This window comes from Jaculus jaculus, chromosome 6 (genome assembly GCF_020740685.1).
Source record: "Jaculus jaculus isolate mJacJac1 chromosome 6, mJacJac1.mat.Y.cur, whole genome shotgun sequence".
NCBI classification, from domain to species: domain Eukaryota; kingdom Metazoa; phylum Chordata; class Mammalia; order Rodentia; family Dipodidae; genus Jaculus; species Jaculus jaculus.
Genome location: NC_059107.1, coordinates 151,473,553 through 151,489,201, shown reverse-complemented (window position 1 = coordinate 151,489,201; position 15,649 = coordinate 151,473,553). Strand labels below are relative to the sequence as shown.

Genomic DNA, 15,649 nt, shown 5'->3' with positions numbered 1-15,649 from the left:
CGACGTCCAGCCCTGTGGTCTTTCACCGTTTAGAAAGTCCCTGTCAGAGCCATTCCACATGACAGCCTGGTGTGGACAGCTGAGACTGGCTCCGTTCGGTTGTGATTCCTGGGAAGCTTGCTGAGCGCAAACTCCTGCAGGTTGAAGGGGTTGCCCCAGGTTAGACTCTGAGCCTGTGTGTTTCCTTAAGAGTTATCAGGTGAAGCCGGGTGTGGTGGCGCGCGCCTTTAATCCCGGCCTTCGGGAGGCAGAGGTAGGAGGATCACCGTGAGTTCGAGGCCACCCTGAGAAAAAAGAGTGAATTCCAAGTCAGCCTGGGCTAGAGTGAGACCCTACCTCAAAAAACCAAAATAAATAAATAAATTAATAGGTAAATAAATAAAGGAGTTATCCAGTGAATATAGATGACTCACAGGATGGAGAATGTGTGGAGGACCTGATGGGCTAAGGCAGTTCACACTTGATCTTTGGAGACTGTAGGGCTGGTGAAAAAGGCAGTTCAGCCAGACATAGGACGTAGAAATGCTGTGGCAGAGAGGACACTGTGGGCAGGCAGCAGGGGTACATGGACAACTTATTTTCCTGGGCAGCTGTTCTTTGGGATCCTGAAGCCATTTGTAGCTCTCTGGTATGAGTGGTTGGTCCTTCCCTGCTGGGCATCCATGCATCTTTCCCTCTATCTGTAGCCATCTGACATCTGAGTTGAGGAAGTGGAGAGGAGAGCACATGGTCTGTTGTTTCTAAGCTCATCTACAAGCTACCTGATTTCCTTGCCACATGTTCACGTGGAAGCTCATAAGCTCCCTGCTCCATCCCTGTGAAGAGTTCTCTCTGTCTTCTTTTAAGACATCACAGCACATTTCCTGGAGACCATCGGTCCCTCTCCTGGCTGGCCTTAGGTGATCTGTTAGTTCCTGTTCATTCTTTCCACATCTTCATCATCTCCATACATTTCCGAATCTACCTCTCAGTAGTGAAGGTGGGAGCTATGACCATTGTCCCCGTGAAGTCATTTTTAGGTTCTCAGCTATGATCTGTCCAGTATCATCCAGGTGATGTGCTCCTCTTCACTGCATGGCCTCTTCATTCTATTTAAGGTGCCTTTCATAGCCACCTTCCCCTGGGACCTGGGCACCTTCTGTGACGTGACCAACGTCAGGCGGCACCTCTGTCCTCTCTTCCCCACTGGCTCCCATGACCTCAGTTGTCACTTTATGGGGATCCGGCGGAGGTTTTGTAAGTAATATCTCTCATGACACTGCATTCTTGGAAGTCAACCTATGGTCTAGTTTTGAAAACAGAGCATCTTGTCAGTATGTGGTACATCACAGGTGCTAACACTGTGATATTTTAGGTGTAGTGTGTGTGTGTGTGTGTGTGTGTGTGTGTGTGTGTGTACATGCACACATGTATTTGAGAGAGGCCTCTTGTAGATATCACCATTTTTAACTGTTCCCAGTTTTTTTTTTAAAAAAAAGACTTTATTTATTTATTTGAGAGAAACAGGGAGAGAGGAAGAGGAAGAGGCAGAGAGAGAAAGAGAGAGAGAGAGAGAGAGAGGGAGAGAGAGAGAGAGAGGGGGGGGGGGGAGAGAACGGACACGATAGGACTTTTCCCACTGTAAAATGAACTCCAGACACATGCACATGCACCATCTTGTGCATCCGGCTTTATGTGAGTGCTGGGGAATTGAACCTGGATTTTTCGTCTTTGCCAGCAAGGGCCTTAACCACTAAGCCATCGCTCCAGCCCCTCAGTTTTGATAGACTGGAAGACTGCAGTCACTGTCATCTTTTGTGATGAAAAGTGCACAAGCAGCCATATGCCAGGGAATCTACTTCCAGGATCTCTGAGATGATGCTTTCTTGCACGATGCATCCATCTGTTTGCCATGCTGAATTCTCAGCATTTCTTCTCTGCTTTTCCTTCCAGAAAGTATTATGAGGGAGGTTGAGGACTTCATGCTCTGGACACGGCGCTGGAATTAGAGTTTGCCACTTCTGAGAGGATGCTGGGAATCTGCCGAGGGAGGCGGAAATTCCTGGCTGCCTCTTTGACTCTGCTCTGCATCCCAGCCATCACCTGGATCTACTTGTTTGCTGGGAGCTTCGAAGGTAAGAGTGCGAACCCAAGCAAGAGAATGTTGGCAGTCACAGGATTTTAGAAAGAGCTTCAGGCCATCAGGTTGCAAATGTTCATAAGGCACAGCATCCGGCCATTGGTGCCTAGTCAGGAGGAGTGACTTCAGGGGTGCCACAGGTAGTTGGATGATGTCGTCAAGGCACAGGAATAAAGTAGTTATAGCTTGCAGCAGTGGCAGGGTCGTGGGTATGCCAAACACCAAAGCCTGTCGTGTCCCGTGGGCCCCAGGGTCTGCAGGAGGGCGAGGGTTGAGCCTTGGTGGATTGTTTAGCCCTTTCTGGAGCTCAGTGCTTCATCCATCCATCCATGTGTTCGTTTGTTCGCACACACAACATTTTCTTGTTGCTCGACGTTCCTATTAAATCTAGTGCTGAAAATACAGTGATAACAGATCTGGACATTCGCTGTCTCCTGGGATCTCCATGTGTTGTGGTGATGTGCACTGTGAGAGAGAAAGTGGTGATCTAGGGGAAAGGTTCGTGGGAGCTCTCAGGCCCCAGCTGGAGACAAAAGGTGATCTGTCATACTGTCAGGAGAGCTTGGGGATATAGCAAAGGAATCTCCCACCCCCCAAACAAATAAACACAGATGATCATTCCTGCCACTTCCCATGAGAAGGAAATTCAAGACTTGCCATTTTTCCAGCCAGCAACTTCAATATGGTGCAGTGCCTATATCAGAGATGGCGTCCCCACCTCAGGGAGGGAAGGGATGGCCATGTAGAAATGTGCACTTTTCTTTAATTCATCCCCACACTTGTATGAGGGGGGAAAAAAGCTCACACGAACTATGTTTCAAGGAAGTCACTACTGGGCTTTAAACATTTCCTTGATGCATAATTTCATTGACAGCCCAAGGCTACCTTTTAATTAGGAATTGCCACTTCACTTTCTGAGATTTCTGGGTTAGCTAGGCTGCATGTAAACATGGGGGAACTATGCTCTTGTAGTGCAAGGGGACGGGGAGTGTCCTGCTTCTCGGTCCAGGGCTAGAGCCCAGCGTCACCCCCCTGTCATCGTCCTTGTCCCTTGGCTGCCTCCCTGGACTGGTCAGAGCCTCCTTCTAAGCAGTTACATTATATAGAGTGGCTTGAGTGCTGGCCTTGTGTGGCTTACTGCAGATGGAATGGGTGCCACTGCCAGTCCTGGCCAAGACGGAAGGAGGCATTCTCCCCTGAGATGATGGGCAAGGAGTCTTTGGGAGTCAAAGAAGTCAAAGGCTCCCAGAGCTAATTCATTTCTAGATGTGAAAACATGTCCAGGAGTGGTGGCCGCATCTATAATCCCAGTACTCAGAAGGTTGGGGCTGGAGGATTGTGAGTTCTGGGCCAGCCTGGGCTCCATAATGAGACCCTGTCTCAAAGAAAATAAACAAACAAACAAAAAAAAATAGCAGGCAGAAGAGGTGGCAGAACGAATCTGTGAGTCAGACGGCGGGGTGGGGCACATTGGAGTGCTACTTTCCGTGCATGAGCCCAGCAGACCTGTAACTGCATAAGCACTGCGCAGTACTGGCTCTCTCGGCGTTCTGTCATGTCTGATGGAAGAGGGGAAAAGCACTTCAAAATAGAAGAGGGACTAACTGCTTGGGAAGGGGAAGGGGTTCAGTGGAAGGGGGATGGGAGAGAGGGCTAAAGCAAGCACACACGTAACAGGAGAGAACGCAGGAAGGCTTCCAGCCACGTACTCACCTGCTGCGTAACAGCCTAACGGTAACAGAGACGGCATCCTGCTGATACAGTGATACACGTGGCATAGCTGACTACGGGGTTGTGATTGCCTCGTGCCAGCGTACGGACTTTCTCTACAGTGGCCTATGTGACTGGTACAGTTAATACCCGAGAAGTACATGGCCCATAAACTTTTCCATTTTGTGCAAGGTTGCCAAGCCAGTCAGGATGGAGGCAAGCTTCAAGCCCAGTTCAAGAGGTGAAGGTTTGACTCTGACTCCAACACTGTGGAGATAGGGGCTTCAGATAGGGACACACACACACACACACACACACACACACACACAAATACACAAACACACATGCTTGTCTCTGCCTTGTGGCTTTTTCTACATAGAGAGTTCAGAGCTGGTATTTTCTCCTCATCAGGCTCAGTAAAAAAGTGTCTTATGATTATCTGTAATTCCCCAGTATTGCTTCCCATTGGGTTCCCTGTGGCTACTCATTCTGAAACCAATCTTTGTGGTTGGGAGAGGCTGGAGAGGAACCTGACACTCTTCTGAGCCCTGAGATATGGAGTGCAGTTGAGAGAGAGCAGTCTCCAGTGACAGATGGCATGGCTTCCTAAAATGTAGGGACAAGAGATCAATCTGGGTTGTGAGATCTCCTCGTAGCTGTGTTTAAGACTTGGTTATATCTTGAAACATCTCGGAAGCATCATGCTATAACAGGTCCAGCCATAGCTAAAGGAGTGCCTGAGGTCATTCATTGAGTGACACCGCCATTGTAACTGGGAGATGATGGGAAATGCATGGATCAAGATGACGTACAAATCAGCACTCTTGGACTGGACATGAGTGCCATACCCACCAGCATAATCCTTAAGAGAAATAAGATTCTACCCTGGGGATCATGCCATGAGCTGTTACTTTAGGGAAGCGTGGCCTGGTTATAGCATGATAAAGGCTAAGGGTTTCTCTTGCCAGGCACTGACTAGTTCCTAGCACTTATTTCTGGGCTGTACACACTATAAGGGTGGCTTAGGGAAGTCAGTGGGCTTACAAAGACAGGTGAATGTGTGGCCACATATGGAATAGTGAAGGACCTTGAGGACGTTCACCCTGGAGGCCCAGAGGCCCAGAGGCCCAGAGGCCCAGAGGGCAACAGTCAGTCAGAGGGTTGTCACTGGGACACAAAGTGAGGACAGCTCTGATGGCCCTTGACTTTAGGCAGGAACATGGCCAGAAGAAAGGTGAGGAGTGCCTAATAAGGAACACTGTTAAAGGGAGCCGCCCAAGAGAGTGTGCAGTGCCCCCTGTGAGAGACACCCAAGCAGAAGCCCAGTGTCCTGGGAGGGGGTGGGTGAGGTAAAACTGGCAACTGGGCAGGATGACCTGCTTAACCCAGCTCAGAGAACTGGACACTCCACAGGAGGCCAAGTGTCTACTAGGACACAAAAGGCCGTCCTCCTGTGACGCACCCTCCCAGTTGCTGCGCACCCCCGTGCCCTTCTAGGAGTGTCTGCAGAACCACTCTCCCCTCAGTAGTTAAACCTCACAATGCTACCTTCTGTACATTGACACCCTTGAGTCTTTGGTTTCGCGGTAGGCGGCATCATAAATAATGGACTGAGCAGGTACCTGAGTTCATTAACGGGTCTCCCGAGAGCAGGTCCCCGAATTTCCTCTGAGCTGTCAACGCCCTCAGTGCTAGCGTCTCACAGTTTGATGAGGTGCAAGCACTGGACCGGGTCAGCACCATGGGCTCTAAAGTCAGGCCAGTCAGCATCGCCCGGTTCTCAGGGCACAGCCTTCCTCAGCCTTAGACTCCCTCCATGTGAACTAAGGTGCTAACGATCCACATACAAGTTGATTAAACCAAGTTGGCAAGTGTGAGTTACTTGGGGCCAAGTAGAATTTTCTCCAACTAGCAGCAGATATAAATGGAAAAGGGGATTGGACTTTTGGCGTTTGTGTTGTTGTGTGGAACCAGGCTCAGTTCATGCACTTTATGGGAAACAGGCAGTGAGGGTTGTGAGGAAAACGCGCTTCTGTTCTGATCTTTAGATCACAGGGCACAGAGCTCTCTGCCTGAGAAGCATTCTTGGAGCCATTTGTAGAAGGCTGACTGACCATGAGAACAGGGTGCTAACTGGTGTTGGGGGGCGGTGTTTTCCTTGTTATTTTATTTATTTATTTTTGATTTTTGAGGTAGGGTCTCTAGCTCAGGCTGGCCTGAAGTTAACCGTATAGTCTCTTGCTGGCCTGGAACTCATGATGATCCTCCTACCTCTGCCTCCTGAGCGCTGGGATTAAAGGCATGCGCCACCATGCCTGGCTTCCTTGTTATTTTAATCCCCGAGTTCCTCCTCACTTCCCCTTTTTCCCAGTGCACCTTGCTTCCTCCCCCACTCTGCCACTGGGCATCACCCACATCCCTAGCTTTGCCCTTCCAGCTGTGCCCTTTGGGTAGTTCTCCTCCTCTACCTCTTCTATTACCTCCACCCCTCAGGTGCCAACCCCCCAATCCTGCCCCTGGGCTTGGACTTCTGCAGCTGTTCCTGCGTTCCCTGTCTGCCACCTCTGCTGCCATTCTTCCTTTAAGACCTCTGTCTCCTCTGCTCCAGTGGCCAGGGTCACACCCTAGCACCACTCCGATCCTTGTCCCTGTGTCTCCCATGTGGCGTCCCACCCTCTGCCTGGCCACCCTGGAGTTCTTCAGAGTCTGGCCTGCACTTCACCCTGTGGCTTCGGTTCCTCCCCTCCATGGGCTAACTCTTTATGGTCTCGACATGTAACCCATCAACTCTGGGTGGCCCTCTCACTCTGTTCCCTCGCTCAGCTCTGCTGATTAAGATCTCTGGGTCTCAGCATAAATGTGACCCGTGCTGGGTGGTCTTCTAGCTCCCTCTGCTTTCCCTTTCCTTCTTGTCATTATCACCTTCATGGTGGGCATCCTTGCACCACAGGAAGCAGGCTGTTCTCTTTCTCCCTGGCCTCTAGCACCCATGTCTGTGCCTGCAGCCCAGCTAAGTTCCATGTTTCCTGGAGTGAATGAGCGAGTGACAAAATATGCCTTCCCCTGGCTCCAGGTGGGCAGCTGTCACCATTACGCCATGAACAGCTTGGGACTCCTTCCTTCCCCTGACTCTTACGATCTCCTCCACTTTCCTCAGCAACCTACCTTCTGCCTTCCCCCGGGTCCACTGCTCCGTCACCTGAGAAAACGACTCTCTCACTTCTTAAGTTCCTTTTATTTTTTCTTTCTTCTACCCCTGTACATAGATCTTTCCCTACGGCCTTCCCTAGCCAATACCTCCAGTGTCCTCATGTGATGTCATCTCTCCCCAGTGTTTGGTCCCACATGGAGACTGTGGTGATGAGAACGTGTCAAACGCTACCTGCTGCCTGAGGCCATTCAACCCATCTGTGTGTAGCCGTTTCTTGCACTGAGGAACCTGTTTGCCTCTTCTTTATGCTCTCAACACCTAACCTGTCAAACCATCAAATATACTAAATGGGTCCTTTTGACTGGGGAGAGTTCTTCCCTCTACACATCGCTTGTAGGTCTCCCTCCTTCCTCCCTTCCTCTCTCTCTCTCTCACTCCATTCCTCCCTCCCTCCCTCCCTCCCTCCCTCCCTCTCTCCCTCCCTCCCTCCCTCCCTCCCTCCCTTCCTCCCTTCCTTCCTTCCTTCTTTCCTTCCTTCCTTCCTTTCTTTCTTTCTTTTTCTTTTGGCAAAGTCTTATGTAGCTCAAACAGTCCTCAAATTCAGTATGTAGGCAAGGATGACCTTGTACTCTGATATTCCTGCCTCAGCCTCTCAGATGCTAGGATTACAGGCATGTACCACTACACCTCACTCCCTGTAGAGTGTCTAACCTCCTGCTCGAGGGAAGCAGGAGCCCCTGGTAGCTCAGATTCCTGATGTTGTGAACTTCTATGATTCAGATACCCTAGGGTCAGCTCCGCAGCCTCTCCTTCTGTTTGCTCATACTGTTACCCGTGCACTTGAACAGGTCTGCCCCAGCATGCCTCCATTTGACTTTAGGTCACCTTGTTCTTGTTACAGATGCTCCTTTTTTTTTTTTTTTTTTTTTTTTTTTTTACATGGGCTTGGGAGACTTTATCTGTAGAAGGTGGGTTTTGTTTTAAACTTAATTTTTATTTATTATTTATTTATTTGATGGGGAAAGAGGGAGACACACACACACACACACACACACACACACACGCACACACAGAGAGAGAGAGAGAGAAAATAAATGGAGAGAATGGGTACTCTGGGGCCTCCAGCTGCTGCAGGCAAACTCCACACATATGTATCACCTTGAGGCCTTAACCACTAAGCAATCTCTCCAGACTGATTTTTTTTTTTTTTTCCTTTCAGGGGCAGGTATTCAGCTCTTACTGAGCTGTCAGCATGTGAAATATGGTGACTTTAAAGCTAGTTGACTGTGTTGCCCTGTGACAATTTCTGATCAGTGAGAAACGGACCCTTGCCATGGCCAGAGAGGGTGTGGGTGTTACTTGAAAGCAAACGTCTTCAGAGCATGCCAAGTGCAGGCCATTTGGAGCCAGTGCATGGGCATGTGGAGGACGTGAATTCCTCAGCTGATGCAGCTGCTCCCTTGTCCCGTCACTCTTAAAGCCCCAGTTCACCACGCATTCCCTTGGTATTGCAGCAAACCCCCCCCCCCCCAGAAATGAATGTGTGCCTGACAGTCGTCTCCATGAATTTCAACAGAAAGCAAAGGGGTCCTGACATCTGACCATGTTACAGAGTTGGGATGAGAGCCAGAGTTTTTAAGTTAAAGCACATGATCCGTGAGACAGGCTCGATGGAGTGTATTTGGAGGGGCTGCCCGGAAGTGACTGCCTGTCTGCCTGCCCAGCTTCATACAGGCTGCCTTCATCACTCAGCCCAGAGATTGTGCCAGAAGGTTTGGAAACTCTGCAGAAGGTCCCAGTGAATAATTTCTGAGGCTTCAGTATCCCTTGGGGGCTGGTCTGTGTGGCAGCTTTGATGGCAGCAAAGCCCATTTTAGTCATCCTGCTAATGGTACAAATGAATCACTTCTTAGGGATATTATGGGGTATATGAATACAAGATGCTAAATGCAAAATAAAACAGAAAGTATAGTATAAAAGCTTTATTGATTTTTTTTAATGGATCAAAAATGCTTTTCTAGTCAACACATGATAGCTATTAGCACCAAGCTTGAGGAAAAATCTTTATAAAAAATATGATGATGAGAGTGGGTGGCCGTGAACAGTCCCAGGCCATAACATACATAGTGGGGCTGCAGGTTCCTGCGGCTGTTCAGGCTAAGAAAGGATCTCATAAGTTGTCTATGCCTGGTCAGTGGAGTCTCTCACGGTTTTGTTCATTGCAAGATGGTTGCTGAGAAAGCCTCTTCCTTATACCCAGTGTTCAGTCTTAAAATAACAGTGGCCTTCCTGCAGTGGGGAAGACAAGGCCCATATATCTTTTTGCTAGATCTTCTGGAAGAGTCTCAGACCCTACAGGAATTGGGAAAACCAGTTACCGTCACCCTCAGTCCCTGCCTCGTTCAGTTATTCCCCATCAACCACTTAACAGTAGGACTTCTAGAAATAAACACTGCGTTTTTAAGTGTGTGCTGTTCTGCATGTCGTGATGTCAACCTGCACTGCCCGCTCTGTCCCACTGTCTCAGGAAGTGTGTCCTTCTGTCCAGTGTGTCCATACTGTATGCACTATCCACTCCGTGGTCACTTTTGTAGCCTCGGGCAGCGCAACCTCGCAGAGACCATGTTCAGGTGACACTTATGTCACATAATAACAATCCCCAAACGAGGAGCTGTGATGCTGCTGATTTCTGAGGCCTAAGAAGAACTTGAAGTGAAGCGGGTAGGCGTTCCTCCTAAGGAAAGAAAGATATGGAATGCTGACACTGCTCATAACTGCAGTGGGAATGGATCTTCTACCCACAAAACTGTAAAGGAGAAATTGTGAAGAAAGGCATGCTAGCTTTTACAGCCCTAAGACTATAAAAGTTATAGCTTCCGTGTGCGAGAAGGGCTGAGTGAAGATGGAAAAGGCCTTACATCCGAGCCTGCATCCGTGCACGCATGCGTAGTAGGAGAAAGCATGCTCTGTGCAGGATTCAGCACCATGCTCAGCTCCCGGCGTGGCCTTTCTGATCCAGGGGCTGCTGTGTTGAATCCTGTGGCCGCTCTACAAATCACTACAATTTTAGTATCTTCACGAAAACCCACAATTATTGTCTAGAAACCAAAAGTCCAAGTTTTTTTTTTCCCCCCCTCAGCAGGCAGGGCTCAGTGTATTCTGGAAGCTCCAGAGAAGAAGCCATCTCCTGCACTTTTTTATTTTATTTTAATTAATTTATTTGTTTGGTCTTTAGAGGTGGGATCTCAATCTAGCGCAGGCTAACCTGGAATTCACTATGGAGTCTCAGGGTGACCTCGAACTCATGGCAATCCTCCTACCTCTGCCTCCCCAGTGCTGGGATTAAAGGTGTGCGCCACCATGCCCGGCCTCCTGCGCTTTGTAACTTCTGGGGTGCTCACTGCCATTGGCTACCTCCTTCCTCACCTGCAAGGGCAGCACAGTGCCACGTTCAGGTCATGGTTGCTCATCTCCCACTCAGAGCTCTGCTCTGTCTACAACATCTCTCCAAACAGGCCAATCTCCTGTTTGTTATGACATTCTAAGCATCTTCCCCATTGTGTTGGGACCACCAGTGTGTTCAGGTGTAACTGGTTCATCTCTACATCTTTGGTTGGCTTGTGCCTGCAGGGTTCCTTTGGTAAGACAACAGGTCCCTGGGTGCTGCGGTTAGGGTGTGGGATCTGGCAGGGTTGGGATGGGGGTGGTCTCTTCATGAACTCACCATCCGCCTGTCCTTTCCATACATCACAAAGGGATGCTTTTCCTTCCAGTTCCTTCAAAGGGTTCTAGATGTTTTCCTAAAGTTTTGGGTTCCTTAACTTGTCATATGAATGAATGACATAATTTATGTTTTTCCCAAGGAGCATTAGATGCTTTTATATGGGTTATTAAATTTGTTATTATAAATTTGTGTCTAATTGGCATCCAATGATGAGTCAAGGTGTTCTGAAAAGTCCTTAATTTCTGTTCTTTGGGAGTCCACCATTTGAAGGTAATTTCATTTATTTTGATTTCAGATACTAATCTGCTGAGAGGAGAGAGATGGTTTTATTCAGATATGGGTGGTTGCAAAGGTCTATTAATTATAAGTAAACAGTAGTCCTGGTGTAACTACTTTGGAACACGGTTGGGTTATATACCCCATGACCCATCAGATAGTACTCCCCGGAGCAGTGCATGCACCAGTGCACAAAGCCGTGTGGTAGTATGTCCACGGCGTGTCCACATCCTTTATGGGAGCAGCAAATCAGAGCCTGCCACATGTGACAAAGTGTGCAGCTAGTATCATGCTTACATGGTGAAGTACAATGGAGTCATGAAAATGAGGCGGTGCTCACAGGGCTGACTGAAGAAAAGCAACACAAGCTAGTAAACCCTGTGCAGTTCTAATTACATGAAGTCAAACCAGGCTAGGATTAAAGTAGCCATTACCAATTCACATACTGCTTCCTGGGGGAAACAGGAATGAATGCTAGACATCATTCATGTCCCCTCTGAGTGACAATTAAACCAGGGTGGTGTCACTTTGCGATGATTTTCCAAGTATTTTGTCTTGTTCCCATTCCTATGTATGCCCCTTCCTTCCTTCCTTCCTTCCTTCCTTCCTTCCTTCCTTTCTTTCTTTCTTTCTTTCTTTCCTCCTCCCTTCCTTCCTTTCTTTTCCTCCCTCACTCACTCCCTTCCTTCCTTCCTTCCTTCCTTCCTTCCTTCCTTCCTTCCTTCCTTCCTTCCTTCCTCCCTCCCTCCCTCCCTTCCTTCCTTCCTTTCTTTCTTTCCTCCTCCCTTCCTTCCTTTCTTTTCCTCCCTCCCTCCCTCCCTCCCTCCCTCCCTCCCTCCCTCCCTCCCTCCCTCCCTTCCTCCCTTCCTTCCTTCCTTCCATGCCCAACAGACTGGCCTTCTTTAAGAGTGACATAGAGAAAGAATTGGCACACCAGCTCCTGCAGCCACTGTAATTGAACACCTTGTACTCATGTCCGACCTTGTGCATGCGTCACCTTGTGCATCTGGCCTACGTAGGCTATCTGGGGAGTTGAACATGGGTCCTTAGGCTTTGCAGACAAGTGTCTTGACTGCTAAGCCATCTCTTCAGCCCCATTTGCAGATTTTGAATATATTCCTTTAGATGACATAATGTGGGAACCGGGAAGATAGCCTGGGATCCATACTGACTCTCCAGGTCCCATGTAAGACAGATGCACAAGGTCATGCAAGTGCTCAAGGTTGCACAAATGTCTCGAGTTTGATTGCAGTGGCAGGAGGTCCTGGCACATCAATTCCCTCTCTCTCTCTCATAAAAGAGCTTTTTACAAAAATCTGCAATTGTAGATAGGTAGTTAAGTAGGTACTTGAATTTAAGTGCATTTGTAGGTTTTGCATTCTTTAAGATGAAAAAAACATTAACCTTTGGGATTTATGAATCTGTGTTACTATTTAACTTTGAAATTCAAATGCTTTTTAAGTGTGGAACTTTTCTTTTGGGATTAATGTTTAACAGTTCTGTTTTAACCTCATGTCCTTTTTTTTTTCTTCTTGAAATACCTTACCATCATATTATGAGTATTTGATCATAGTAGTGGCTTTAAGATGTGAAATTTGTTCCTAAAACCCTGTTTCTGAGTAAGTGTTTTCATCAATTTGAAGTGAGACTATTCCTACCAGAACTTTAACAATGAATTCATACCCACTAGCATTGGAACAATATTATCACCAAGCATCAATGCCAGGGCACATTAGGTAAATGAACGTGACCATCTGTACTAGACAATAAATATCATGTAAGTATAATCATATAAATCATATAAATATGCATAAAATCCTTATGCCAAGAAAAGAAAGTAAATTCTTACTGTCAAAGATGAGGTTCCAGGGAGATGGCTCAGTGTGGAAAAGAGGTGTACAAGCGGGAAAGCTTGCCTAACGTTTTACTCACGTACAAAGCTAGGCGTGGCTATGCAAACCTACACACCCGGAGAAGGGCAGAGACAAGGAATGTCACTGAGGATCTCTCGTCAGCCAATCTCAGAAAAACAACAGGGAGCACTAGGTCCAGTGCAAATAAGGCAGAAACACAATAGAGGAGGACACCTCACATTCCTCCTCTGTCTCTCTGCTGCTTGGTGCTTATGCTCATGAATTCCATGAATGAAATCCACAAACTAGAGGATAAGATTCAGAAAGATCTCACGATAGCTCAGAGCTTCAGGAGAGAGACATTTAAGAGAAAGGGCGCTTGAGGGAAGGAAGAGACATAACTCTTGCCCAAGGAGGTGAGAGAGGGTTTGAGAAGTCCAACCCAAGACTCAGCTTGGAGCTTTTGATGTGAGTCCCCTTGATGGGCAGCTGGACCATCAGTCCCATCCTGGCAGCGGGTATCTGGGATCAGGATTTCTGGAAAAGGGCATTCTTTCCAGAAATCTTAATTCTTTAGGAAGGGACTTCTCAGAAGGGAGTGGAAGGACTTCCTAAGGGGGCAGAGATGAAGAAAGGCCAGACTTGTGAGAGTTCTGACCTGTTGTAAGGTATGATGTCCTAGATTTTCCCTTGTAGGCTCAAGGACAATTCTTGCATTTGGTCAAGAGGAAAGCTGTTCACTTTGGGGACCTGTCCCCCCTAAACTGTCTCACTTGGATACTCCCATTTGTGACCCTCTCAGCTTCCTTGCCAATTCCCACATCGTGCCCACACTCTTGTTTTACGTAGAGCAGAAGTGAGGTGAAAGCCCAGCTGGCATCTGCTTATGCCTTGTGGACCTTGCCTGGCGCAGTCGGTCTCTGAGTTAGAATCTTCGGGCTTACTGTCTGCTCGGGGCTAGGCTACAGGTACAAGATACGCTATGAGACCCATTCCCCACACAATTTCACACCTTTGTACACGAGGACACAGAGGCTCAGGGCCGTTATCTATCGGACCAAGGCCACCCAGCTCGTAAGGAAAGGAGACTGGCCTTGTCTGACACGGGCACCGCACAGTGACGTCTTCCAGGAGCTTGAAGACAGGAGCAAGTGGGAGATGTCATTTCAAAGTCAGGAGACTCAAGTTTCAGACAAGGACAAGGCACCTTGAGACATGTGATAAAGGGCTATTTTGGGTGAGAAGGCAAACAGTGTTCTGTGGCTAGCAGGATTATTATAAGCCAACAGAAGCAGAAAATTCAATTAGTCCTCCTTAATGCAATTTGCATTTTGCCTCTGCCATGGACTCATGCAATTCAGAGCAGAAGGGATGCTCAGAATCGTCCAGGCAGGTCTACACTCTAAGCAGTTAAGACCTCTGCAAACGACACTGAGGCAATAGAAATGGTCGAGGTGAACATGTCCCAGGATAGCCAGACCCGAGTTTGAATCTGTGACACCACTTACATCACAGAGTGACAATAAGCAAGGCACTCATCCCTGCATTGTGATTTCTGCTCTACTGAAAGGGAATGTGCTGGTGTCCCATGCAGTTGGGATGCAGGAGCCTAAGCCAGCTGTGCGACAGTGGGCGTTCCATGGGCCCTCCTTTGTCTCTCCCCTTCCTTTGTTTGTCTGGATTGCAGGAAAATGTCCCAAGAGGGATACCAAGCTCAGCCACCTGCTTTGGCAAGCCTTATTTTACATCTGAGGAGACAGGCCCCTTTCGGCCTGGCTTCTCCCCAAGCCGCAGCCTCAGTATGGCTAATTGCAGCCACCTTCCTGTCTGTGTCACCAGTGACTCCCTTCTGCTTCCACCTCCGTTTTATTTAGTGCCCAGCAGAGACAGAACCAATGCTGGCTGTCACCTTCAATCATGCTTGTTCTTGCAGCGTGCCCCTCGCAGCTCAGCCGCCATCGCCGTCTTCGCCAGAGCAAGTGTGACTACTTGCAAGAGACGGTCAAGGTTGGGCCAGATGACTTTCCTTCAAAGGAGGGGCCCGGAGAGGGTCACTGGACCACCGGCTAGGATCCCAGCACAAGGTCTCCTGTGCCTCCGCACAGGCTCTGTGTGGTTCTGCCTGGTGCAGTGGTCTCATGCTCTTAGGAGGTGCTAGTGAATAATGTTAGGAAGATTAACTGAAGGGGGACTCCATCTATGCGGCTATGGGGAGGTCAACGTCCAGGAGAGGTAAGACTCTGCAGTCTGGGTATTCCATGCTTCTGCAAAATAACCCCCAAACGCCCCTGCTCTGTAAGTAAACCCTTTAAACTCGCTGGTTCATCAAGTTGCAATTCAGTGTAATCATACTTTCGTCCATTCTTTGGTGACTTGTCTGAGGGCAAGAGTCTCCCCTGGCAAATGTTCCTGCAACACCTGTCCACGCAGGTAGGTTTCCAGGTACTTGCAGCAGCATGCCCTTTGGGGGCACGTGTCAGGGTTGGGAAGACACTGAGACACTGTAGTTGGGTCTGAAATACCCCTTCAGCCAGCTGAGGGCCCAGCGGCTATGTTGGGAGAAAATTACTTCACATAAAGGACCAGCTGTGTGAGAACTTTACAAAACAACAAAGAGGAATGGGTCGTCCTCTGACATGAAGTTTAATCACGTCCATGATAGATCGGTCTGATGCGGCCATGACTGGGTCAGCACATTTGGATCTAATTCTTACGCCTCCCTTGAAATGCCGTGCATGTCCTTGGCTGACACTTAGCTCAAATAGCCACCTCCAAAACTGAGGGTGCTACTACTGACTTGACAGGGTACAAAGGGG

At 48.4% G+C, this 15,649-nt stretch overlaps 1 protein-coding gene across 3 annotated transcripts in view; it reads left to right on the top strand.

The window, feature by feature from the left end:
• Window positions 1-15,649, top strand: part of Large1 (LARGE xylosyl- and glucuronyltransferase 1) — a 576,767-nt gene that overhangs the window by 160,387 nt on the left and 400,731 nt on the right. For all 3 annotated transcript variants that reach the window (XM_045152294.1, XM_045152293.1, XM_045152295.1), the window contains exon 2: window positions 1,933-2,114. In XM_045152294.1, coding sequence (XP_045008229.1) covers window positions 2,009-2,114 — 106 coding nt within the window. In that variant the 5' untranslated portion in view covers window positions 1,933-2,008. The remainder of the gene's footprint in view (window positions 1-1,932; window positions 2,115-15,649) is intronic.